Source organism: Pocillopora damicornis, chromosome 8, assembly GCF_964200805.1.
Source record: "Pocillopora damicornis chromosome 8, jaPocDami1.2, whole genome shotgun sequence".
Lineage (NCBI taxonomy): Eukaryota > Metazoa > Cnidaria > Anthozoa > Scleractinia > Pocilloporidae > Pocillopora > Pocillopora damicornis.
In genome coordinates, this window is record NC_142677.1 from 8525399 (window position 1) to 8550464 (window position 25066).

At 37.1% G+C, this 25066-nt stretch overlaps 1 protein-coding gene across 2 annotated transcripts in view; it reads left to right on the plus strand.

Annotated features, from left to right (window-relative positions):
- The window catches only part of LOC113684648 (oxysterol-binding protein 2), a 31016-nt gene extending 15243 nt beyond the window's left edge, over window positions 1-15773 (plus strand). For both annotated transcript variants that reach the window (XM_089180174.1, XM_089180175.1), the window contains 9 exons: window positions 763-858; window positions 1187-1312; window positions 3878-3977; window positions 6286-6369; window positions 7017-7077; window positions 7680-7729; window positions 13664-13725; window positions 14052-14146; window positions 15084-15773. In XM_089180174.1, coding sequence (XP_089036300.1) covers window positions 763-858; window positions 1187-1312; window positions 3878-3977; window positions 6286-6369; window positions 7017-7077; window positions 7680-7729; window positions 13664-13725; window positions 14052-14146; window positions 15084-15198 — 789 coding nt within the window. In that variant the 3' untranslated portion in view covers window positions 15199-15773. The remainder of the gene's footprint in view (window positions 1-762; window positions 859-1186; window positions 1313-3877; window positions 3978-6285; window positions 6370-7016; window positions 7078-7679; window positions 7730-13663; window positions 13726-14051; window positions 14147-15083) is intronic.
- The last annotated feature ends 9293 nt before the right edge of the window (window positions 15774-25066 follow it).

Consider the following 25066-nt stretch of genomic DNA (forward strand, 5'->3'; position numbering starts at 1 on the left):
CTCTCACAACTTCAAAATAAAAAATTTGCATTTACTCACAATTACTTTCCTTGCCGTTTTATTAATGAACAGAGGTAAATCTTTGTAAATGAATGAATCATCGATGAGAGGGAAAAATACTTTCTGTTAGATCATTGACTGTTTTTGAAGAAAAAATTGTCATGACAGTCCTTGCCAAACTAGTTCCATTGTTTTTCAAATGTTCTTGCTCTTTTTTTTGTTACAAGTTCCCTAATTGACAGGTGTCAGATTGTGACAGATACTTGTGAAAATAATGTTTCAAAGTTTGTTTGGAAGACTTTTAAATCACCGTTATCGTTAGGGAAATGAAAATGTTTCGGTGAGGCATCTCTCTTTAATTTGCATCACCTCTATTTTAACTACCGTTTACTCACTCATAAATTGTTCAGTTTATGGAAGATCTTGCCGTATTTACAGCCCTAAATCATTTGGGTTCTTTCAGAAATGATTTCGTCAAGTTAAAAGAAAATATATGTTATTTACTGGCCAAGGGTTGGTCCGTATGGTGAAAAACCGTGACCTCAGTCTTGAAATACTGCCCTTGGCCTATGGCCTCGGGCAGTATTTTCAAGACCTCTGTCACAGTTTTTCACCATACGGACCTCCCAGCTGGCAAATAACATATGTCTCTTTCCTGAAATAGAGTACCAAATTAGTTTTTATTTGGAAGACAAGTTAGTGTATTACCATTATGGTGGTTTTATCTAATTAGATTCACTTTTGAAATCTGTTTATGCATAGGTATCACATCATCCTCCTATCTCAGCCCTTCATGCAGAATCTGATCACTGGATTTTCTGGCAGGAATATAAACTTGATACTAAATTTAGGGGACAGGTATTACACATTATTTCTCAAATTTTTAGCCCAGTGCTTTCACCACTCGTAAAAGTAACAGAAATGATAAGTATTGGGTGCACATAAACAAGATCTCTATGCTTATACAATGCCAGACAATAGAATAACCTATGAACATGGAAACAATGGTGGCCAGTTGAAACCTGTAGGAAAATATACATAAATATATGTATATATCATTTGAATTATGTATGTGACTTTGCATATTCAAAGTAAATCATAAAGTTCTAATGTTATTGTTAATAAAAGATACTTATACAGTTGTGTTGGAATATATCATATGGATGACATATGCCTACCTTCATAGTTTTTGAAGGTTATTCCAACTGGATTGTGTCACGTGAAGTTTAAAACAGATGGTCATCATTTTACATGGCAGAAGCCAATCACAACAATTCACAACATCCTTGTTGGCAGTATTTATGTAGATCAGGTGAGTTTGCTTGTTTACTTCAGAGTGATTTGCCAAAGGCAAGGCAATATTGTGCACTAACGAAAGAAATGGAGTCATATTCACAGAACAGAAAGTCCTGTTATTACACTTTGAAAGCAAACTGAGTTCATTACATTTTAATATCCATTAACATGTGAATATCCATTGACATGTGAATATCCATGTATTGTCAGTGACAAACAGTGTTAACTAATGGTTACAATCTTGCTAAAGAAACCTTGAAAACTAGATCCGAAGTGATAAGTTGCTTTAGTCAGCTTACTACAATTTTAGTGCAAAAGGAAATTTAATGAAACAAAATACAGTAAGCTGTTTAGTTAGCAAGACTGAGCTACATGGATAGGGCACAAAAGCAAACTATATATCCCAAAAAAACTCTTAAAACAAGTAGTGACCATGGCCAGTTTTCTGTGGTTTTAGCCTTTTCAATGTTTCTGGGTCATGTTTAATTGTTGACTTGGACAGGAAAAGTGTGTAAAAATGGTCTGGGCTAAGCCAACTTGGTTCTTCATTTCCATGTTTTTCAAAAAAGCATCAATTATAGTGTGAAGGCTCCTCATCCAATAATGACTAAGTTTAAATAACATATATTTGATGATTTTAGATGTATAAAATTCATATATTTGTACTGTGGTGAAGAAATGACACTAAGAGATCCTTGCAGCTAAGAACGCTACTGAAATGAGTAGTTGAAAATAGGACCTGAAAAAAAAAAAATTCAGGTCCATACAGGATTTGAACCCATGACCTCTGCAATACTGGTGCAGCACTCTACCAACTGAGCTAACGAGCTAATTGGGGGCTGGTCAATGTGTTGGGTCCAAATAAACCATCCAAGTGATGAATGATGATTTTAGATATATGAAATTCATATATTTGCACTGCAGTTAAGAAATGAAATTAAGAGATCCTTGCAGAATACTACTGAAATGATATTTGTCAAATAAAATTATAACATAATAATATATAATTATATTATAATTTTATTTGACAAATATCATTTCAGTAGTATTCTGCAAGGATCTCTTAATTTCATTTCTTAACTGCAGTGCAAATATATGAATTTCATATATCTAAAATCATCATTCATCACTTGGATGGTTTATTTGGACCCAACACATTGACCAGCCCAGTGCTAAGGATAATTACCTAATTTTTATCTACTGTAGGACCCATTATGATTCGACAGTGAGATTGAATATGCCCATTGCTTCCTGTACTTTGTGAAACCTAACCTAACTAAACAAACCATCTATATTCATTTTTGAAATAGCCTATCAAAGTTAACTTTTACCGAGTTACTAGTGGCATTGAAGAGTACCTTTTTCGATTGATGATTAACTATGCAACAAGCATTTCATATTGGTTGACTAAGGGGAAAAAAATAGTAGTACCGAAAACAAAGACCACAAAAAGCTGAGACCTAAGACCTAAGACCTATAAGACCTGAAATTGAAGACCAGAAAACAAAGACTTGAAAATGAATACCCCTTTATTTTCTTTGTTTTTTAGGATCTTGTTATGTAGTTTCTCACTGGAAATATCTAGCTGCAGTTTTAATCTTTTTAGTAGTACAGTATGCAATTAAACAGTAGTTTAAAAAAAAGAACCCAAAAACACAAACCCAAAAACAAACAACTGAAGAACTCAGACCTAAAACAAAGATCCCCTTATTTTCTTTAATTTTGGATAGTGATGAAGGATGTGATCAAACTCTTCTGTCATTTGCCCCCCACTTCTTGTGAACTAAGTGCCTTTAAGAATTGTGTAATTCGGAATGCAGTTGGAGAAGAAAAACTCTCCAAAGCTTCCTTGGCTGATGTGCTTTATGAAGTGGAACTTACTGTATTCAAACTTCAGAGTGTCCTGCAGCACAGAAGCCACCACATGCTCTCTGCCTGTAAGCTTTGCCAACTAGAGTGGTGCAGACATTACACAAGCAATGAGAGGCAGGAAACCTTCCTTCACACAACACTGAAAAGACAAAAAATTATGCCGTTTGTCATGTTAGACTGGCTGCTTTGAAGAGCAGTTAGACCAGCTTTCGTATGAAAGAAGAACAATGCTGTAATGCCGACTGGCATCAGCCAGGTCAAAAGTTTACATCACCAGCTCTGATCTTCATTTAGAACAAGAACAGCTGGGGGCAGCAGTTAGAAATGTCGAAAGGCAGTACTTTTTTTTTAGAATAAATGAGGAAAGCAACAAAGAGGAAAGTTAAAGAAAATAAAGTGTACACCAGTGTAGCATTTTATGTAATTGTTAGCAATTTTGCTTTTGTTTAACTGATAAATGGTTAAACTGTTGCTAACAGAGAAGTTATCAAGCTTTTCACTGTTTCTTTTTTTTTTGGTGGAGCCATAAAGTGTGACCCGAACTTCTTGTCTCAAGATCATAAAGGAGTTGTTTTTAGGTCTCTGTTTTCTGGTTTTGGGTCTTAGTTTTCAGGGGTCTTCACTTGTGCTACAACCAGGAAAAAACTTGATGGTACCTCAAACTCTTACAGATAAATAGATTAAAGTGACCTTTTATTGGATTTCATAGGAAGGAGATGTCGTGGTGACAAATCACTCAACGCGAGAGCAGTGTAGACTACATTTTCAACCTGTAAGGGAAGTCCAAGAGAGCTTCAAACAGCTTTCAGGTATTGGTATAGCACAAAGTAGAGCTGTATCCTTAAATGCAAACATGTAGAGTTCGAGAATTAATGTGTATTTACTGCCATTTGGGGAATTTCAATGCTGCATCGTGGTCATGACTCTTGAACAAAAGGGATACACAAGGGATACAGGATTGTAGATATGGTTCTAATTTCTACACCTTATTGTAGTATCACAGTGTAGTAAAACATCAGGGAAGGGTCGGTTGGGGTCAACCTGTTTTAAAGCTTGGGCTACATGTACATGCAGTAGGTTACAAGACTGCTGCTGTGAAGTAAGTGAGGCACACTCAACTGAACTGTATACATAAAGGTAACTATAACTAATACACTTGATGGAGAATACAGAGGATAGCAAGAAGTTCTGATGACATAACCTAATTATAACACAAATACAACCAGTATGGAACGTACATAAATATTGCTGAACTAAGGCATAATCTTTAATTACCCTAAATAAATGTGTTGCAAGAATGTTGAGCAGGAAAGCAAAAATGAGATTTGCTATCCCATGCGACACATTATAAGAATACTTTCATGTTACTACAACAACAAAGGATCCTATAGCAATCTTTTTTCAGATTATGCTTAGTCGTTGTTATTGCACATTGTTCTGTCTTGCTCTGTCATGTTTTGTCACACTTTTCTACTACAGGAAAGTACTTAGCACAATGATCCCCTCACCTTTGTCAAATGGAATGATGAATGATTTTGCCTCATTTTTGTAGTGTCCCATAATGATTGGGCAATGAGATTGAATATTCAGGTCAAATAACCAACTTGTACTTTTCTATATTCCTACATGTAAATAGAGCCAGAATTGATGATAGTGTACTCTTTCTAGTAATCTTAGAAATCCACTTACCACCTTGTATTCACACTATACAAAGTGATCTTTTTTCCAGTGGTAACACACCTACAACAATGTTAGGGATTCAATAAATACCAACTTTCTCTTATTTAAAAATGAAGTTCCAGGCTAAATTAGCTACATTTCCAAGATATTTTATGACTGAATCCCTTTTGTGTGGAAAGGGTTGCATGAGTCATGGAGCTGGTTCAGGGTGTGGATCACAACATGTTGGGTATGATGCTTGGAGGCACTATATCTGCTGCATATATTAAGCTATGGTGTGTTTCCCAGGGCTCCAATTAAGGTCTTGTCCTCTTCCTTCTATTCACTGGTGATCTCCCTTTGAGCTGGGAGAAAAGAAATGATCATGCCACATTCTGTGTTAAAGCAGTGACCTGCACTAATGTTTAGGTAAAACTGCAATGATATCTCTCAAGTGTAATGGAATTTACCCACTGGAAAAGACAACCTATGTACACAGTGATGAATGGCACTTAATAAAAGTAGTTCAGCACTGAGGACTGGACACTGTGGCAGTTTTTGAATGATAAGCAGTTGAAGAGGAGGGTCTACTGAGTCTATATTTATACCAATCCCTTTTATGGTCAGTTTGGTTATCTGGAAAAATTGCCCCTATCAAACAAAATCTTGGCTAAACTGCATTGTGGATCTTCTGAATGATCTTTTTAAGGTTCAAAACAATGCCTGCATATTGTTTTAGATGCTCATTATTTAGATGCTCCCTGTCAAATTTGTCCTCTGTTGTTATTTCTTTACCTAGCCATTTATCGTATCTGTTATTTTATTATGACAAAATCTTCAATAGATGAACACCAAATTACCTCTATGAGAAATTGTTATCTTCCAGTCTGCCACATACCAACAATATGAAGCAACATTTTTTAATGATGGTGTTTGAGAACACCTGTATGAAAAGTTTCAGGGGTGAATTCTACTTTTGTAACATAAAGAAATAATGGAAAAGATGCTTTGATCCTGTTTTGTATAAATTGGCTGCATGCAGATAGTTTTAAAATCAATTAAGTTTTCTAATATGTTTCGAATGATTGCCCAGCATATATTTCCATTAGATTCTGTTTGTATTTATTTTGTGCTTTCAGTGTTGATATTTGTTCCTTTGTTTTGTTTTCTTGTCATTTGGATTTTAAGGTCATAAGGCCATCACAGAATATGTACTTCTTTGTTAGATTGACATAACAGGTTATGGTTGTTGCTGTTTAAGTTACCTCTTAATGCTTTATTTAGTCCATGTAAGTTAAACAATCTTTTTGGTATTGTCTAGAACAACCCCTGGCCACCTCAAACCTTTATTCAGAAATGTTTTCTTTTGGTTCACTGGCCATAATATTTTTATAACCTTTTGAAAATGAGAATATCTGCTCATTCACACTCATCAGTGTTAGCACCATTGCATTGTAGGGGAGGTGCTAAATTCGAAGGGTCATGTCAAATATAACATTGTGGGAGCATGGGACCGTAGCCTTGAATTGCATTCTGTAGATGGTATGTTGACTTGTTTTTGCAATTTAGTGTGTCATTAATAAAGAATAAGACTGGCTGCTCTTTTTATAATCCATCAGGTTAAATCTCTGTGTTCAAGGTTAGAGCTATACAGCAATCTTAGGTTATTGTTGCATGCCCATGCAGAATAGTCCCTGTAAAAAAATGCATATTTTGTGGTAAGATTTGTGTTTTGAGTTGTTGAATATTTTGATTGATTACATTAAAACTCTAAAGTAATTGGGATAGCAGAGAAACACAAAAGAGGTTATTAAATAGTAAAATACCAAAATGGAACAAGGATGTAACTGACCAATGAAGGCTGAGTTTTTTCTAGTGTTCAGAGCATGATGTATGTTGAAGATAAGTTCTTTTCAATGACATTGTATTTCAAACAGATTTCTAGAAACATAGTTGTATAAATGGTTCCTTCTAGTATAAATAAGATGCATGTATGAGTTTAATATAAAAATGAAGTACATCTGGACAAGAGCAAGCAAGTCCATGAGCACTTTATGGGTGACCTCATTCGGGTAGGAATTGTATAAAAGGGGTGGTAACATATACCAAGACTGGGTCTTCCATGGAGCCTACATGTCAACTCTGACCCTGGTTAACTTGGTATTTTGTGGTTTTATTGTGTTTTTCAGACACAGACATGGATCCCATTGACCTATGGACAGCAAATACCAAACCTGAAGATTCCTGGAGGTACAATAAAGTTTTTGATATGCAGAGCACTGAACTAAGTTATGATAAGGGACTGTTAATTATTTATCAGAGGTGTTACTGAGAAACTGAGTGGACTTTTCACAGGTCAATATTTGGGGGGGGGGGGCTCTTGGAGGTGTTTTGGGGAAGGAAAATAATTTACAAAGGTGTTTGTTCAAGTAGCAAAGCAATGGTAAAACAATGCCATTAAAAAGTGTTTTCTACCAAAGAAGAATTGTAGTTAAAGTGTTATTATTTTCTATATGATAAGAGACAAATTTTAGGTTTGAAAAGTCAGTAAAATGGACTATCACAGTTCCATGCATAATGTCCCATATTCTAATATGCCATATTCATAATATATGTTTTAACAATAATTGTGGTGGTCATTAGTCTTGTGAATGAGTTAGTCAACCGTTATTTGTGTCTTTATAAATATAAGAACTTGCCAGGTTGTGAAATTGTCCAATTACACAGTAAGTTTCCAAGTGATGTTGGTGAACACTCAATTGAAGAAGCTGGAACTTTTGATCAGTTATACTGTTATACTTGTTTCAATAAATAATGAACTTGTAGCAATTTATTGGTTCAATTGTTTTCAGATATTATGGCTTCACACAGTTTTCAATTCAATTAAACGATCCAGAATATGGTATGTATCAGGAGGATGTACACTGTAGATTGAATTTGAATCAAGGTTAGACTATGGTTAATTCAGAGATACATTGTATAAAAAATGCAGAAGTCAGATAGTGAGGAACATTTTTATAAAAGGTAATGAAGTGGTTTTTCGTAGCTCTGTTTCAATGAGCTTTGGAAGTAAATATGAAAATTTCTATTGGCTACATTTTGGGTCATGTGTACTTAAGAGTGTGTCCAGGAGAGCACATACCATCTCACCGATTTCAGTGAAACTTAGCTAGTTTATAGGGTCTACCCCAAAACTCAAACAGACAAACTGGTTTCTGTTTTCGTTATTTCTGGGGGGAGATAGACCCCCCCCCTGTTTTTCTTGGCCTTCCCTGAGGAAATCGCTTCAAATTAGGTAAAATGTATGAAGCTCTTACTGTGATGGTATTCAACCGATTACTTAAAGGGTTTTACATACTTATTGTTACATCCTTAATGATTTTACGATGCAAGTGTCAGTCAATTTGATCGATGGCTTGTCGATCAACAGAGGCAAATAAATGACTGTTTTAGAGTTTTCGATTCCATAAATATTCGATTACTTTGAGGTCAAATATCTCCCCTTGTCAGAAAGCTCCAGCTCTAATTTTAACTTCCCTTTATAATCCATCACTTTGTCTCTGGAAACCATCAAGAAAATCTTTGGGTACTGCCGTATTTTTGTCCAGGATGCCTTTTAAAATCTGTGGTTTTGACAAGCTTCTCTCAACTACACCTGCCACACAATACTGGTTCTAAGCGCTCATTTGAGCGAATAAACCTTCATTTTATTTAACAATTGGCTCGTACGTCAGCGTGCGTTCATCGAGATATGAAGCACGTGGGAAGTTTGGAGAGCACGAAAGATGCGTAAGAGTTGTCTCGGCTACGCCTCGAGCAACTCTAGCTTCTTGAGTGCTCTCCAAACTTCCCAAGTGCTTCATATCTCGATGAACGCACAGCTGACGTATGAACCAATTGTTTTATAACATTTTCAACCCGATGGAAAATTTTTTTTTCTCGAGGGATTTGTTTGCTGACGTCATGAGCGTGCACAATAGGAATATGAAGCACGCTCGCGCAATTGAATTTGATTACACAAATTTACAAGCTATGTTATAAAGCTCATTATACAAGATGATTGATCAAGAAAGCTACAAATGTGGGTAAAAGAGAAGAACAGTTCCCGAAAGATACTAGCAGGTAATTTAGTGTAAACAACTGGGTTGAAAACGTAAATTAGCCCCCGTAAAGGGTAAAAAAGCTGACGTTTCGAGCGTTAGCCCTACGCTCGAAACGTCAGCTTTTTTACCCTTTACGGTGGCTAATTTACGTTTTCAACCCAGTTGTTTACACTAAATTACCTGCTATACTCTCCCACCGACGCAGCACCACAGTTTCTTTAGAAACTTACCCCTTTATCTCGAAAGATACTGTCGGCCAACTGTCGCAAATGTTAACAACTTTCAAGATTTTTTTTTAGGAGTGCAAAATTTCATGTTTGGAGAGATGCATGTAGGCGAATATAGCCTTCACATGGCAGAAAACATTGATTAGTCTATAGTTTGATTATTTATTATCATTTCCCTCATGTTAGGAGATTATGAAGTCACATGTAGCGTGTTGGCTGATAAACCAGCTCACGTGTGCGACAACTTCGGCTTTACAGACGAGAAATTCTGCCCTATCATTTGAGATGGAATATCAACAGCTCCATCAAATTCAAGAACTGTGCTACTATTCCGAAAATAAAGCTAAAATAGTGTTGTCGTTCTCACTTACCGCCATCAAATATTTCCATGCTAAACTCCACCCAACTAACATCTGTAGCATGACCGGAAGACTTTTCGTAGGAATCATTCAAGCGCGTTGTTTCTGCTGTCTGCTGGATAACAATTTCAGAATATTCTCCAGATATCTATGTGTATTTGCTTGCTTTGATCGTAAAATATCTGCATTTTTTTTCAAGTATTCTATAACCAGATGTAAATCTATATCTCTCTCTATCAAGTATTGCGGCGTTGAATTACGCGACTTAAGAATGAGCCAGCAACATTTTGACCAGTAGGCCTCCTGCCAATTTCCCAATTTTCCCAATTTCCCGCTCCTTTTCTCACGCGCATGAAAGGATTTCATGCCCGTGGCTGCTTATCATATGTTTTCTTGAGATTTTCAAGCTCTCTGTTGCTGATGTTAAGTTGGGCATCTGAAAGGATGAAGATGTGTCATTTCACATTTCCTGAACCTGATGTTTTTCTGTTAATTGCGAGCTGAACTCGTTCTTTCGTATTTACCAATTTCAATCCACTTCCATGAAGATCATTGTCTCTCATACTCCTGAGATTGATGAAGAGACTGAATCTGTCTCCGGCATAAAAGTCTGTAGCATTCATTGCGCTGTTTCTTTACCAAATCTTCTGAAGACCTCTTCCCACATATCTTTTGTCTTCTTTCCTTGGCTGTAAACCTTATTCGGAATTCTACTCACAACCACATTCACTTCAGTGATGTCAAGTTTGAATGTGTTCTCACTGTCTCTCGCACCAGCGACATATAGCTTGTAGAATAGAAGAAGACCCTTCATTGACCCCCACGGAACACTTAAGCTTTCATTGATAATCATGTCAGTCGCTTTCACGATAATGATTGTCTTGAGATGAATGAGGTGCTGTTACGTATATGTAGTAAGATGTCGTTCATCAGGAAGTTATTGACTGTGAATTACTTCGGACTCAAGCTGGATGTTTGTAAATTCATAGGCAAGCTGTGCGTTGTCAGATCTTATCCCAAAATTGCTGGCAGGTGCTAGTCTGAGTTCAAAAACAAGCTCATTATAGAGAGCTTGTGGGAAGAAGACTCCCTGATACTTCAGAATCTCATGATCCAATGGAATCCTATATTTATTCTCATGAACATCACTGAGCTTATTCTCTTTGTCAACTCCTGATTTCCTATCTCCAGCATTGCATCTGATCTTCGAAAGATCAACAGACTAAATAACTTCTCTGAGCATGCTTGCTCTCTCATTCTCAGTCGAGGAGAAGTTTTCATAGAGCTTGAAGAGATCGTAGCCATTGGTGTCTTGCTCGATTTCTCCTACAAATTTCACAGTCAACCTGTCAACAGGCGCTCGTGCGTCGTTGTTCACGATATAATTGTTTGCATGACCACTCCGTATCCGTATTCCGTATCCAGGCACAAGGACAACTTCGTCATCAAGGTTTGGAACTGGAACATTGTGTTTCACAGAGAGATGCCCTATTGGGGTTAAGTGTCACTCTGTGAATTACGCGATCAGCCTTGATGCGTTCTTTTTTCAAAATTTTGCTTTTCTCACTGACTTCCATTTAATTAATTAATAATTTATTTCAAATGGATGATTTTGAAGATACTGATCCTCTATTGAAACAATTTTCAAGCATACCTTTTATGTAATAATTCAACTCCAGCGCCATCAGATGAAGAAATTCCAATGACAACAATGAACAGGGGAAAAGAGAAAGAGTCAAAAACCGCCGAAACATCTTTCATTGAAGGTGATACTAACTTTGAATTAGAAGGCATGGGACTCCCTTACCAAAATTATCCTGAGGCAAAGGCTTTGGAACTCAAAGTTTCTTATAGTAAAAGGGGACGGTGGCAGGTAAAGATATTTGGTCAGGGCAAGAGGACATCCCTTGTATGGTGAAGAAAGGTGTAAAAAAAAAAAAAGGTTGAATCGATCACTCCTGAAACAATTTAAAACCTCACTTGGCCTGGAGCAAGAGAGATTGATTACACAGAAGGATACAGAAATTGAAGAGCTGCAGAAGTCTATTCAGGAGGATCGGGGGATTGCCGAGGATGAGAATGAAGACCAAGCTATAAGAGAAAAGGTAGTAGAGCGGAATGTTGCCCTTGACAATGATAGAGAAGAACTTGAAGAAGGTACTTCACAGAGAGTGAGAGTAAGAAACATCCTTAAGAAGTATGGCTTCACAGTTTCAGCTGTTGTCCTGGCAGTTGGCACAACGATCGGAGTTATTATTAGTTTAGTGACACAAAGCCTTCAGTCTGTTGCCAAAGGTCTTACTCTTGGAAGTCAGATTGCAGGAATTCTCCCAGGTCTCTTCCTTACAAGGGATATGTCCTTTTGCCTCATGCTCCGTATTCAGGGCTGCTAGATCAGTGATCAGCTTCCTCGGTCAAAATGCATGGCTTCTGATAATGAGAGTTGCTGTAGTTATGGTCGAGTGATTTCAGAGGAAGAATCGATGAATCAAGAAGGCTGAGACCATTCCAGCTGAAATCAATCCGACCTTCACCATATCATGATTTGTCTCTGTCGCTCGTGCTTCACTTTCCATCTAACCTTGATGGTGACTTCACCTGAACTTCAGTTGAAGTCTTGTTAATTGAATTTGACGGGTGAGAGGCCAGTCTGTTGATCTTTGACAAGCTCCCATTATGTGCCTTACTCCAACTGATTTTGTCTGACTTTCTGATTACATCCTCAACCAAGAAGAGGAACTCACGTTGAGCTCCCTTACTACTTCTTGATGAACTCAAGATTGATCATCTGACATTTGCTTGTGCACCAAGAATGCAATAAACGAATGCCTCAATTGACTGATTCAGTCTCGCCATCCCAGCTTGCGTCAGACCTTCTGACTTGTCTGCCATGAAGAAGTCAAATTGTCTCTCAACCCTACCGTTGTCATTCGTTGTCAAGTAGATCAGATTGCCTGTGATGGCTTTTCCACCGTCATCGCCGAACTTGTTATAACGACGATAAGAGTTTGAAGTTGCTGATGGTCCAAGATTTGTGACATAAACGAAAGCAGATCAGACACCGTGATTATCACATTCTCTGAAGCGGAAGTCTGTAACTGGAATTCTGCTCCTGATGAAATTCCAAGTTGTGCACATATTGGTTTGAACAATGGCGTGTCACAATTGACTCTGAATTCCGCCCATCTCAAAGAGAATCCTTCCGGCGGTGAAGTAGAAGTGAAACGTCAGAAATGACTTGATCTGTTCTGGAACCTTGTCAAATACCTCACAAGATATTCCGTAACCTGTCTTTGCGTACCATACTGGGAAGTTGAGCTGTTGAGGCCAGTAGCCCAACAGAGGCAGAGGCAGATTTGAAGACAAAGAGAGAGAATGACCTCATTGATCCCATTGTTGGAAAAAGAGAACCTGTTTTCAAGATCAATCATTTCAAGCTGATGGAAATGGCGGGAGAAAAAAGCACACTTTACTCACCAAGAGAGAGCTGCAAGAATCACTTGGCATCAAGAATGTTGATAATGAGATCAGATCAAAGCCATACATTTTCATCAGACTCAGAAGCCAAACAATTCACATTCAGAACGTGGAAAGAAGCAATGGATTTCTTCAGAATAAGTGGCAGTCGCCTCGCTGAAGGAATCAAAATAAGCGATTAATTATTGACGCTACTGTGTACTGATTTGAAAGACGCTGAAGCTTTTGTCTTGAAAAATTGATTTTTCAAACATGAAATTTTCAAAAATCTAATTTTTTATATCTTATAAAAATGGAGTCGTTAAAACGACCAGAGTTCATTGCAGTAGCAAAAAGACTCAGACTCAGAGGTTACAGCTGCTTAAGACAGGTTGAATTCATCAATCCCTTTTTCAAATGGGTAAGAGGCCCAAGTCATGCTGCGTGGAGCGATGATAGTGCTATTTCGTTAACTTTGATTTTACGCGAGAACGCTGGTCTGAAACTTTGACATAACTGCTATTGGAAGCTACATGCTAATTGCTTTAGCTTTCAAAAAAATTCCAAAATAAAATCTACAGCAAGAAAACTAGTAAATCATAGTTAAGTAATTGCTCACTTAACTGTGGTCTTTTTCTTAAATACCTTCCTCCAGCTTGTGATACTTAAATAGCCTTCTCTTTTTTCACAGACGTTTCATGCCACACCGACTGTCGAGTCAGAACAGATATTCGGCTCCTGGAATGTGGAAAGGTTTGGTGAACAGGAATTACATTTTTGTCGCACTATGATTTATAGGGATTTTTACAGATGAGCTTTGCGAATTGTTTGAAAAGTTACCTGTTTGAATAGTATAGCCATGGAAAACTCTACGTTCAAACTCCGATCACGCATTTACGAGCCAGCGTATAAGCACTTTAATGTCAATGCTGTCCTTTAACTTTCACAATAATAAGTACATTTACCTTGTGAGGTTAACATAGTAAACTTTTCCCTTGAAGCTGACCGCTGTACACTATCTCCTACCATTTTTAATGCTGTGTTACTAAAGAATTTTTATTACCCTTGTGTCTTCAAAGATTGATGCTTCCGCCAGCGAAAAGCATCGCCTAGAGGAAAAGCAGAGAGGGGCTAGAAAGCAAAGGGACCTTGCTGGCCAGGCCTGGATACCAAGGTAGTTTAAATTATTTATTTTGACAGCTTCGTTGTTTTTTTGTTTTGTTTTTTGTTTTGTTTTGTTTTGTTTTGTTTTGTTTTGTTTTGTTTTGTTTTGTTTTGTTTTGTTTTGTTTTGTTTTGTTTTGTTTTGTTTTGTTTTGTTTTTTGTTTTGTTTTTTGTTTTGTTTTGTTTTGTTTTTGTCTTTGTTTTGTCCTTTTTCTCTTGTTTTGTTATGAATAGAATTTAGGAACAACAGCATTTGTTTTTTATGGTCGAATGTTAAAGTAACATACATGCATGGACGAGTGAAAGAGTGGGAAAAAATGCCTAAATGTGAAAACGCATGAAAACGTAGACAATTGTACAAAAAGTTTCGTGAGAATGGAGTCTGGTTGAGTGTCATCAGAAAAATACCGCTGACTAATCAGGAAATTGCATTGAATAACCAACTCGTTCATAGGGCAAAAGTAAGATCAAAATTCTTATCATCTAGCTTTACAACTTCTTCGTCTCAATCTGGAGATTCGAGAGTCAGATCAAAAATAGTATGTTCTGAGTCTGCGCAGTTTAAGAGACTCAAAGGAGCGTCATTTGAGGCAACATCAGTATGATCAACTCCCGTGGTTAATTAGCGAGACCATCCATTTTTACCCACCTATCCATCAAGATGGATAGGTGGGTAAATATGGTGGAGTCACTGGTGATTTTGACGATGATCATAAGTTGTAAACTCAGTACTTAGATGATAATAAAAAGTCACCATGAGAGTCTGTCGGTACGGTATCAATGCGCTTATTGTTTTCCAAACTGAAAAATGTATTGCTTCCGTACAGAGCCTCACATTATCCGACAATTGCTGGAAATAACAACCCTCAACCCTGAATCAAGACCTATCATGAAAACTGTCATGGTATAATAGTCACTTTTCTTAAAAGTTCTTTCTTTGTGTTTAGATGGTTTGTGTCTCTGGAAGATGTGGATTCTGGAACATTCTGTTATGTGTACAAAGGAGGTTACTGGAAAGCAAGGTTAAAGGGCCAATTTGTGGACTCACCCTATATATATTGAATAGGCTTTTTCGATGAAAGCTACGAACGGCTTGTATATGGTGTTACGCTTTTTAGATATATCTTGGAAAATGTTCCAATTTTTCTCTAGCTGTGGTTACAATGCATGGTTAATACAAACCGAGCATAACAGGAATGAATCTTATCGTATCGAAATTTATTTATAACATTAGATGTAGATTGATAATCATGGTTTTTTATTAATTATGTCGATTCTCTATCTTGCACATGCCAAGAAAAAACAAGAATCTTTTCGGCTTTGTTTTCGCTTGTAGAGGAAAACGTGAAGTTTGGACGTATCCTCAGCCAAGAACTTGTTAGGTGCACTAGTAACTTAGAACAAAGAAAACAAGCAAGTCAAAATGATGAAGCCAAGAAATATGATAGTGACTAAGCAAAGAAAACCATTACAGGTTCTCATATCGAGGTAAACTACCAGAAATAAAGATAATTATACAAACTAAAAGATATCGTACAAGTACATATAGGTACATATATTTACGTCTAAGTGTTTGAGAAAAAATCACGACCCATCACCAAAAGGTTGAATTAAAATTGTAACGCGGTTAAAAGGAAGACAGAGATTGCTCGATGACATGAAAGGCTCTTCTCCTTTCTTAGGTGGACCAGTCACGTGAATGACCTCTTTGTGTCTCGGAACCCCTTCATCATATCTTTCAATTCGTGATTCGTCTTAACAATAAATTTTTAATCACCATTGCTTTCAGTACAACGTTGACACCCCAAATATAATCTCGAAGCAAATGAATGGAACACTTGATCACCACCTCCCTTTTATTTGACGATACAACACATGGATGCGTTTTGCTTTCAGCCAATTTTTTTACGCCTTTGCTGTCACACTCATGAATCCCATGACTGAAGGCGAGTGGGGCAGCCTGAAACTGTGTGGACACACTCTTTATTTATTTTCCAGCCATTTGCACTTAACTTTTGATTCGACCTCCTTAGTCATTTGTGTTTGTTGGATCTTCTTGACCATATCAGTTATTTGCCCCAGTTATACAATTTGTCATATTTCAGTAATTTGGGCCAGGAAGGTCCTTTAGACAATAGAAGTATGTAATTGAAGTGGAGTCTTGTAGACGATATCAGTTTTAGTGCCAGTTAGATGTTTTGAGTTGCCGTCACTTGGAAACACTCACCGCAATAACACCATTCGCCGTCATAATACATCATTCATCGTCGTTTGGCTTCATACGCTATCATTAGTAAACTGTTATCGAATTTCTAGCCTTCTGATTGGCTGAATAGAGCCATGTGAGCTTCTAACCGGGTCAAGGAATTTTTCGGTGAAATGAGAAAACATAATATCCAGCCATCTTGACCTCACGCTTAGTCAATAACGCAATGAATTTATTTCATGCGGACCCATACAAATCTGGCAAGGTAAAACAGTAAGAAAAAAAGTGCTTTTCCGAGCCCGGAATTTGTCTTACGTATAGGTCAATGGACTTCCATTTCCTTGTAATTTGGTTCAGAAAGTGTTGACTTTAGCACTGATCGCACAAATATATCGTCAAAATCTGTTGTACTTAAGAGTCTGAGCCAATGATAAAAAGAGAGGTATTGGTCAGCGTTCTCATTGTTTTGACGTCTGTCAATTTGATGCCATAAAAACACATCAGTATAGGGGTTTGTAACCAATGCTTGTCGACCTCGGTCACTAGCAAATAAAAAGACGCTGATTAATACCAGCGATCCCGCAATATGCCATGAATATTGGTCAGATGATTCTTCGGTGAAACAGCTGCCACCTCAACATCTTAATGTGAATATCCGCTATAACAAGAATGCACTAGCGCAGTTAAACGATTGTATTGAAGGCTTATCACATTTAGGACCAAATGTTACAACATTGGGGCCTCTATTACATTTATGACATTTATTACATGTAGGCCTTCAACGAAGAATGACCAGGGATGCTTAAGTAAGGCTACGAATGGTTAGGGACGCTTAACTAGGACTAAGAATGGCTACAGATGCTTAAGTACAGCTCAGGATGACTAGGGATGCTTACGTACGGTTTAAAATGACTATGGATGCTTAAGTACGGCTAAAGGTTGCTAGCGATGCTCAAGTAAGGCTAAGATTGGCTAGGAATGCCAAAGTATGGCTGAAGATGATGAGGATGCTTTAGTACGGCCAAGGAAGATGGCTATTGATGCGGAAGTACCTCTAGGATGGCTATAGATGCAAAAGTACAAGGAATGCTTTAGTATGTGTAAGGGTGGATACTTTACGGCTAGGGATGGTTCGGAATACCTAAGTACGGTCAAAGATGGATAAGAATGCGTAAGTACGGCTAAAAATGGCTAGGGAAGCTAATGTACCTTTAAAAGATGTGTACGATTTCTTATGTACGTATAGGATGGCTATGGATGCAAAAGTACTAGGAATGCATAAGTATGTGTAAGGGTGGTAAGGGACACTTTACGGCTAGGGATGGTTAGGAATACCAAAGTACGGCCAAAGATGGATGAGAATGCGTAAGTACGGCTAAAAATGGCTAGAGAAGCTATAGTACCTTTAAAAAATGTGTACGGTTTCTTAAGTAAGGCTAAGAATGGATATGAATGCTCAAGAACAGCTAGAAAATTAGTAGTAATGTCGGCCCGACCAGGACGCATTTTATTTACGAGATGAGTTGAATATTAATCATCACGAGTCATGTGACAAAATGTCACGCCAGAGTATTTCGTAGGTAGCGCAGGGTGTTATTTGGATGGGAGAAAGTAAGCAAAACAACAGGTTTTTAAATCAAACCATTTTAATACCAAAAAATTTCTTTAATGTCAAGCGGGACGTGTACTATTCGCTAGTGTGCAGCGTCCGGCACATCACAAAGAGAAAAAAATATGCATTCGTGAAGTTCTCACGAATCAGTCAACATGGCAAATGGATATGTTTTAAAGGTGTGAGGATCAACCACACGTTTCCCGTACACCAATTGGTACTTTTTGTTGTGCTCCACGATAGAAATAGTATAGTTCTTAGAATTTCTGACATTTTCGTACATCTTTTTGGCGTTTCTCTTTCAGAGGGTCTTTTGTCTCATCCAACGCATTTTGTCACTCCACCGTTTCACTTTGCAAAGTTTGACCTTTTCACTGATGCAATTTCAGCAAACTACAAGCATTCCTCTCCGTGGATACAAGTCCGCTCTTTTCTTTTAGCGATACACGGAAACGTTCCTTACACTTAAGAGTCCGCTACTACGCAAATTCCGATAGCTGTTTTCAACAGACTCGACCCCTTGTTAGTGGCGATGTTCCCTCTAACCCTGGTCCTGTTACGAATGCTCGCAGATGTTCCGTTTGCTCCAAGACCGTCGCGCGGAATCACCGAGCTGTAAATTATGACCAGTGTCATAAGTGATACCACATTAAGTGTGGACAAGTCAAGCCGAGGGATAATAAAGTTTTTCAAAACATGGCTTCCTTTGACTAGGTCTCTCCTTCCTGTATTAAGATAGGGCTAACTCTCAACGATTCTCGCCTCCATGTTCCCGTTACCAACGAATCTGCAAGCGCTAATATCCAGGAGCCCGTAGATCCATTGCGTTCCCTTCGACAATTGGTGGGAGGTTAAAATCTTAAAATCGGCCACTTAAACATCAATGGCCTGGTTAACAAATTTCTGGAAGTCCAACTATTATCGGAGGTTACCAATTTTGATATTCTTGGCATTACGAAGACCCGCCTAAATGAGAGCATAACAGAAAATTGGGTCAGGATTCCCGGCTTCAATCTAGTGAGAAATGACCGTGACAACCATGGTGGTGGTGTCTTAATCTACTACAAAGAAAGTCTTCTTGCTCCTCAAGTTACCACGTGGGACCACCCTAACTTGGAAGCCCCTTGGTTAAATGTTACCGTGAGATCACAGTCTTTTCTAGTTGGCTGTATTCATAGACCTTCAAGTGACTGTTCCTTCTTCGATGTTTTCAGAAATCGAATTACTGAGATTTGTATGAAAATTTTTTTTTTTTTTTTTTTTGATTTGTATACGAAAATTTAATTGTTGTAGAGCTCATAGAGCTAACATTTTTTTTTTTTTTTTTTGAACACTACTTTACAAAATAAGACGAACACTACTTACAATACCACCTACAAGACGTTACTTATTCTACTTACTATATAATACTTCCTTAGACTGCAATTCTTACCCTACTTTTTACAGTTTTTTTTATCGCTTACACACCTATGTATCTATTAAATTATAATTCAAAATGGGTTTCCATTTAGCCTCTAGCATCTTCCTATCATTAAACTTAGCCGCAATGTGACATTCAGTTTCATATTTTCTTTTAACTAGTTCCTTATACGAAGGGAAATCAAAGTGCTCTGTGAGCAAACTCGTGAATTGACACATGATTTTTGAGATTATGTTTAATGTTATCTGGTTTAGGGAATTTTGTGGTTGATTGTCATCTAGAGTACGAGCAGTAGTTCAGTGTTCGCTAATGTAGCAAAGAAACAAAGTAACGTTGGGACAAGAAGGCATTACAATTGAAATGATCATGCTATTACATTTAACAAGGTGGATGATGTCATGTGTTTTAAACGTCTATCATTTTTGTTTCTGGTTCAAAAGAAAAGGTTGGAAGTAAATGTGGGTGAAAAGTGAAATTTACTGTCTTTCGTTGTAAATATTAGAAAATCAAGGCAATACTGTCTTAATGAAAACATTAACGATTCCCTCTTTATCAAATGAGACAAACGGGAACGAGTTTTGAGTGATATAACTAATGCCCCATTCACACCAAAGCTTAAACATGTTTAAAAGTTGTTTTGTTAAACACAGTTTAATTTTTTTTTTCTTCATAGAAACTATTTAACCGAATATTTTTGACTTGAATGTAGCACATCGGAAATGCAAGTTAGCAAGTACTTGAATCCTATGGAAAATCAAGTTTTTCAGTTCTCTGTTTATAATTTTCATTCAATGAAAACCAGTTTAACAAAACATGTTTTGCTGGTGTGAATGGGGTATAAGCCAAGCCTGCCACCGTCATTTTAGATCTCCGCCTGGGTAGATTTAAGTCACGCGCTAGGCAACGTATAATCAATAACAAGATAGAATTTCATTTCAGGCCTATTTATCAATTTTGTGGTGTGTAACTTTCGCATTTTAGTACGTTGTATATATGTTGAATCTTCAAATTGTCTTGAAACTTACGAGAAAATTGTTCTTTAAAAATTCACTGAAAATCGGTAGCTAAAATTGTTTGTCTAAGTGTTATTTGATTTTCGTGTTAACTTGTTATTTAGTCAGTCGCCGGCATCTTTTGTTGCTTCACACAGGAAAAACACACGCGACGAAACGTAATGATCAATTTTGTCCTCAATCTCACGCTATAACAGAAAAAGCTTTTGAACATCTGTAAACTCCGAGCGCTTCGCAGTAAGTGATATTTTCAATGAATCTTCGGATTGTTTTCAAGTTCAAGGATTGTAAATTACAATTTTATGAAAAACGAAGGTTGTTGTTATTTCAGTGTGAATCCTTGAATGCTTGCCAGTCGCTGGCGCCGCTTGTTGAAACTAAAACGAAAAAAAAAAACTCTTTTAAGATTATCATTGGCTTCTTTTTCACCCCACCACTATTCTTAGCAACAAAGGTCGCCATTTCGTCTGTTTATTGCTCGCCAAAAACTATCAAATGTACTCAAAAGCCTAAAATCTAAAAAAAGTTTACAGGAATCGACCAATCGAGCGAGCGAGCGAGCGAGCGAATGCTATTCCCCACATCGTATCTATAACTCGCTCTTGCGCATGCGCGCAATTCACGAGTTAAAAAGGAAGACTATTATTCCTACGGCAATTCCATAAATGTAGCTTACCTAAAACGATTAAGTAATTAAATAAAGAACAATTAGTATCTGTGACACCAATTAAAATAGTCTTTAAGTCAAGTTTCCTTTGTTCTTTGGCTATAGCGATCCAATAAGATTCAAATTCTTCCCAAAATGCATGTGAGTAAACACAGTAAAAGAATAAGTGATCAATTGTTTCCGCACTAGTATTGCAAAAAGTGCAAAGATCGCTTTGTATTAAACCTATCTTAGCTAAGCGGGAATTTGTGAATAAAATGTCATTTAGTATTTTAAATTGAAAGCATTGCACATATGTCTCGCAGATACAGGACCTTATTAATGAGAAGGCCTTTTTTGTTTCCACATCATCAATAGAAAATTTAGATTTCAACTTTGTGAAGCCTCTGGACTCTGTCGCCTTACTGGATATAAGCAAACCGTAGAAATCCCTAGACTTGCTAAGTGCTGGATCAAAGATTTTATCACCGATTTTAAATTGCAGTGATCTGACATGATCTTTCTTAATTTCGTGGCATCGAATTCTTAGATGACTTGGTACTGCGCAACGAACACCAGTCCAGGTCAGAAAGTTGGAATCTTTTAAACCATTACGTTTTGCAAGGTTAAAGGACTCTGTGTTACTCAAATCAAATTTTAAGTCGCTTAAAAGAATAATATTTGCGCTATTATAATTATAATAGAATAAAGGTTTGCCGTTTACCCTAATGTTATGATTGTTCCAGATGATTGTTTCACGTAGACTTACAAGATCAAATCTAGAACGAAAATCTGACCACCAGTGTAACATCTCCTTATAAAATATTGGGGAAATGTTATAGTCATTAATATTATAATCACAATGAAGAAAAATTTCTCCACCAAAAGGTTTTAGTAAATGTAATAGATACGCTTTCCAGGGATAAAAGTTATCGCTTAGAAATCTTCCAATCCATGAAAGTCGGAGTGACATAATTGACGTTGTAAAATCAGTTACCTTTAGGCCATCAAATTCAACATCATTTATTACTGCTGTCCTGGCGATTTTATCAGGACCCTTCCAAAGAAAATTATATATAATTGATTGAAGGGCCTTTATGAACTCCAAAGGAGAAGGAAGAATTGACGAGATGTATAAAACTTTAGGAAGTAGTAAACTCTTAATAATTGTAACTTTACCAAACAGAGAGAGGCCTCTCTCCAACTCCACAAGCGTATCTGAGATTTAATTCCTTTGAGCCTATCGTAGAAATTCTTTTGCACTGATTCTTCGTTATTGTAACTAAAGTGAACCCCTAAAGCTTTTACAGTTTTACGCCATTTCAATGCTAGAGGTGTTTCGATGTTATTACGGGAAGAGCCAATCCACATTGCTTCGGTTTTTGTATAATTCACCTTTAAGCCAGAACATTTTTGGAATTGATCAAGTAACTTAAAAAGGTATTGAGCAGATCTGATATCCGACACAAAAGCTGTTAAATCATCTGCATACTGTACCATTTTGAATTCTTTTTCATCTATTTTGATTCCATCTATTTCTGAACATGAGCGAATAGCGACTGCTAGTAGTTCCATAGCAATGATAAACAAGTAAGGAGAAAGGGGGTCTCCCTGCCTTACACCTCGATTTATTTCAAAGCTAGCTGAGAGCGTTCCATTGTTGATAATACAACTTGTTATGTTACTGTAAAAGGTTTCTATCCATCTTGTAAGACTGGATCCAAATCCAAAGACTTCTAAGCATTTGAACATAAAATTCCACTCCAGACTATCAAAAGCTTTCTCAAAATCTATAAAAAGTAGCAATCCAGGGATTTCATAAGTTTTCGTGTAATCCATTATATCTAGAATTGATCTTGCGGCTTCCCCTATGTAGCGACCTGAAACGTACCCAGTTTGATTGCTATGAATGATTTCGGGTAAAACTTTGACAATACGGGTCGCTATAACTTTGGACGCAATTTTGGCGTCGACGTTAGTCAAGGATATTGGCCTCCAATTTTCTAAGTAAGTCCTATCCTTGTCCTGTTTCTCAATAAGAGTAATCACTGCCTGTCTCTGAGATGGGGACATTTCCTTCTTCATAAAAGCTTCATTAAATGAATTAATCAAAGTATCACTAAGTAATGGCCAAAAGGTGTTATAAAATTCAATGGGTAACCCGTCGTTGCCTGGCGTTTTTGCAGTTGGAAAAGTTTTGAGAACGTTCTGGCATTCTTCCGCAGTTATTCTACCCTCACATATTATTCTTGAATCATGTGAAATACTGGGTAAATTTGGACTATCGAAAAAAATCGATGATTCTGCATTATCTAGATTAATATTTCTACTACGATATAAGTTCTTATAAAATTTGCGTTGTGAATCCATAATCATAAAGGGGTCAGTAGAAATTACACCGCTAATGTGCAGCTTTCTTACATGCTTTTTAACATGGTTGCGTTTCTCGAGATTTAAAAAATATTTGCTATTCTTTTCACCGTGTTCGTGCCATCGAGCTCTTGCGCGTAGTATAATCCCTTCTACTTTGTCCTCGTACAGTGCTTCAAGATCCTGCTTAGATTTTTCTAGTGCCAGACGCGTATTGTTACAAGGATTTGTGTGAAATATTAGGACTGCCTCCTGATAACGTTTATTTAATTCCTCTTCTTGTTTCCGTCGAATGGAAGCTATTTGTTTGGAGAATATGATGGAGTTTGACCTTATATTAAACTTGATCCAATCCCACAAAAGTCTGGGATCATGTATATCTTTACCTGCATCCAGCCAGGTCGGTAAATTGTTTGTTATTATATGTTTATAATTTTCATTTGCCAATAGAGAAGTGTTTAGTTTCCAGAAGCCAGCTCCTCTTCCACTTGATTCGATTTCTTCAAGTTCTAAAAAAATAGCGGAATGGTCTGTTTTGATCGAGGGTATGATATCGACCTTAGTTACCAAATCATGTAATTTATCGGATATTAGCCAGTAATCTAGTCGGCAAAGTATAAAAGGTGAACAACGCCCCCAGGTAAAGCTTTGCAATGTTGGGTTTTTTAGGCGCCAAATGTCGTGCAGACTGAATTCATTTTGCAATTCATCTATAGAGTTGATTACATATTTTCGAGGAATCGGTAAACCACCTTTTTTGTCAAGTGTGATGTCGAGAGGACAGTTAAAATCTCCACCTATAATAATGTTTTCTTCATTACCAAATTCGTCATTTCTTCATAATTTTGATAAATTACGATAAAACTTGACAGCATCGGCGTCTTTGTTTGGGCCATATATGTTTGCAATTGTGTATATCTCATTGTTAATAGCAGCTTTTAGAACAATAAACCTGCCATCCGAACTTATTTCACTTTGTTGAATACTAATGTTCAAACTATTCTTTATGAGAATTGCAACACCTCTAGCATTTGTACTGCCGTGTGAAAATAAAATAGAAGCGCCCCACTCTTTTCGCCACTGATCCTGTCGTTCTGTTGTGGAATGAGTTTCTTGTAAAAATATTAAATCGGCTTTTTGCTTTCTACACCAGGAAAAAATTGCCCTACGTTTATGAAAGTTGCTTAGGCCTCTAACATTCAAGGAAAGAAATTTGATGCTTTCAGGCTTAGCTTTCGAATTATGCATTCTTAATGCAAGAATAATTAAGTGTTATCACATTTATAATAGGTGCTATTTGCTCGGAAAATGAATAGAATAGCAAAACAAATGTAAAAGTAGTAAGAGAATAATTTAAGTTTTGAACAAGAAGTACAACACAGACACAAAACAACAACACACAAAATATACAAACAAACGAAAGCGCACTTACCATCTCGGTTGCTGCACACTTTCGCCGAGATCTCCATGGCAAATGGTTGTATTATACTATGGTATTAAAAGTGACAAGCAGTTTTGCCTGCGCCGAAATTGTAAACAAAACTATAAATCATACAGTTCATTTAGCTATAAATACAATTACGCAGTATATAATGACAACAAAACAGCAACATAAGGATTACTCATGTCTGATTTTAAAGGACTTGAGACCTTCAGAATCGAT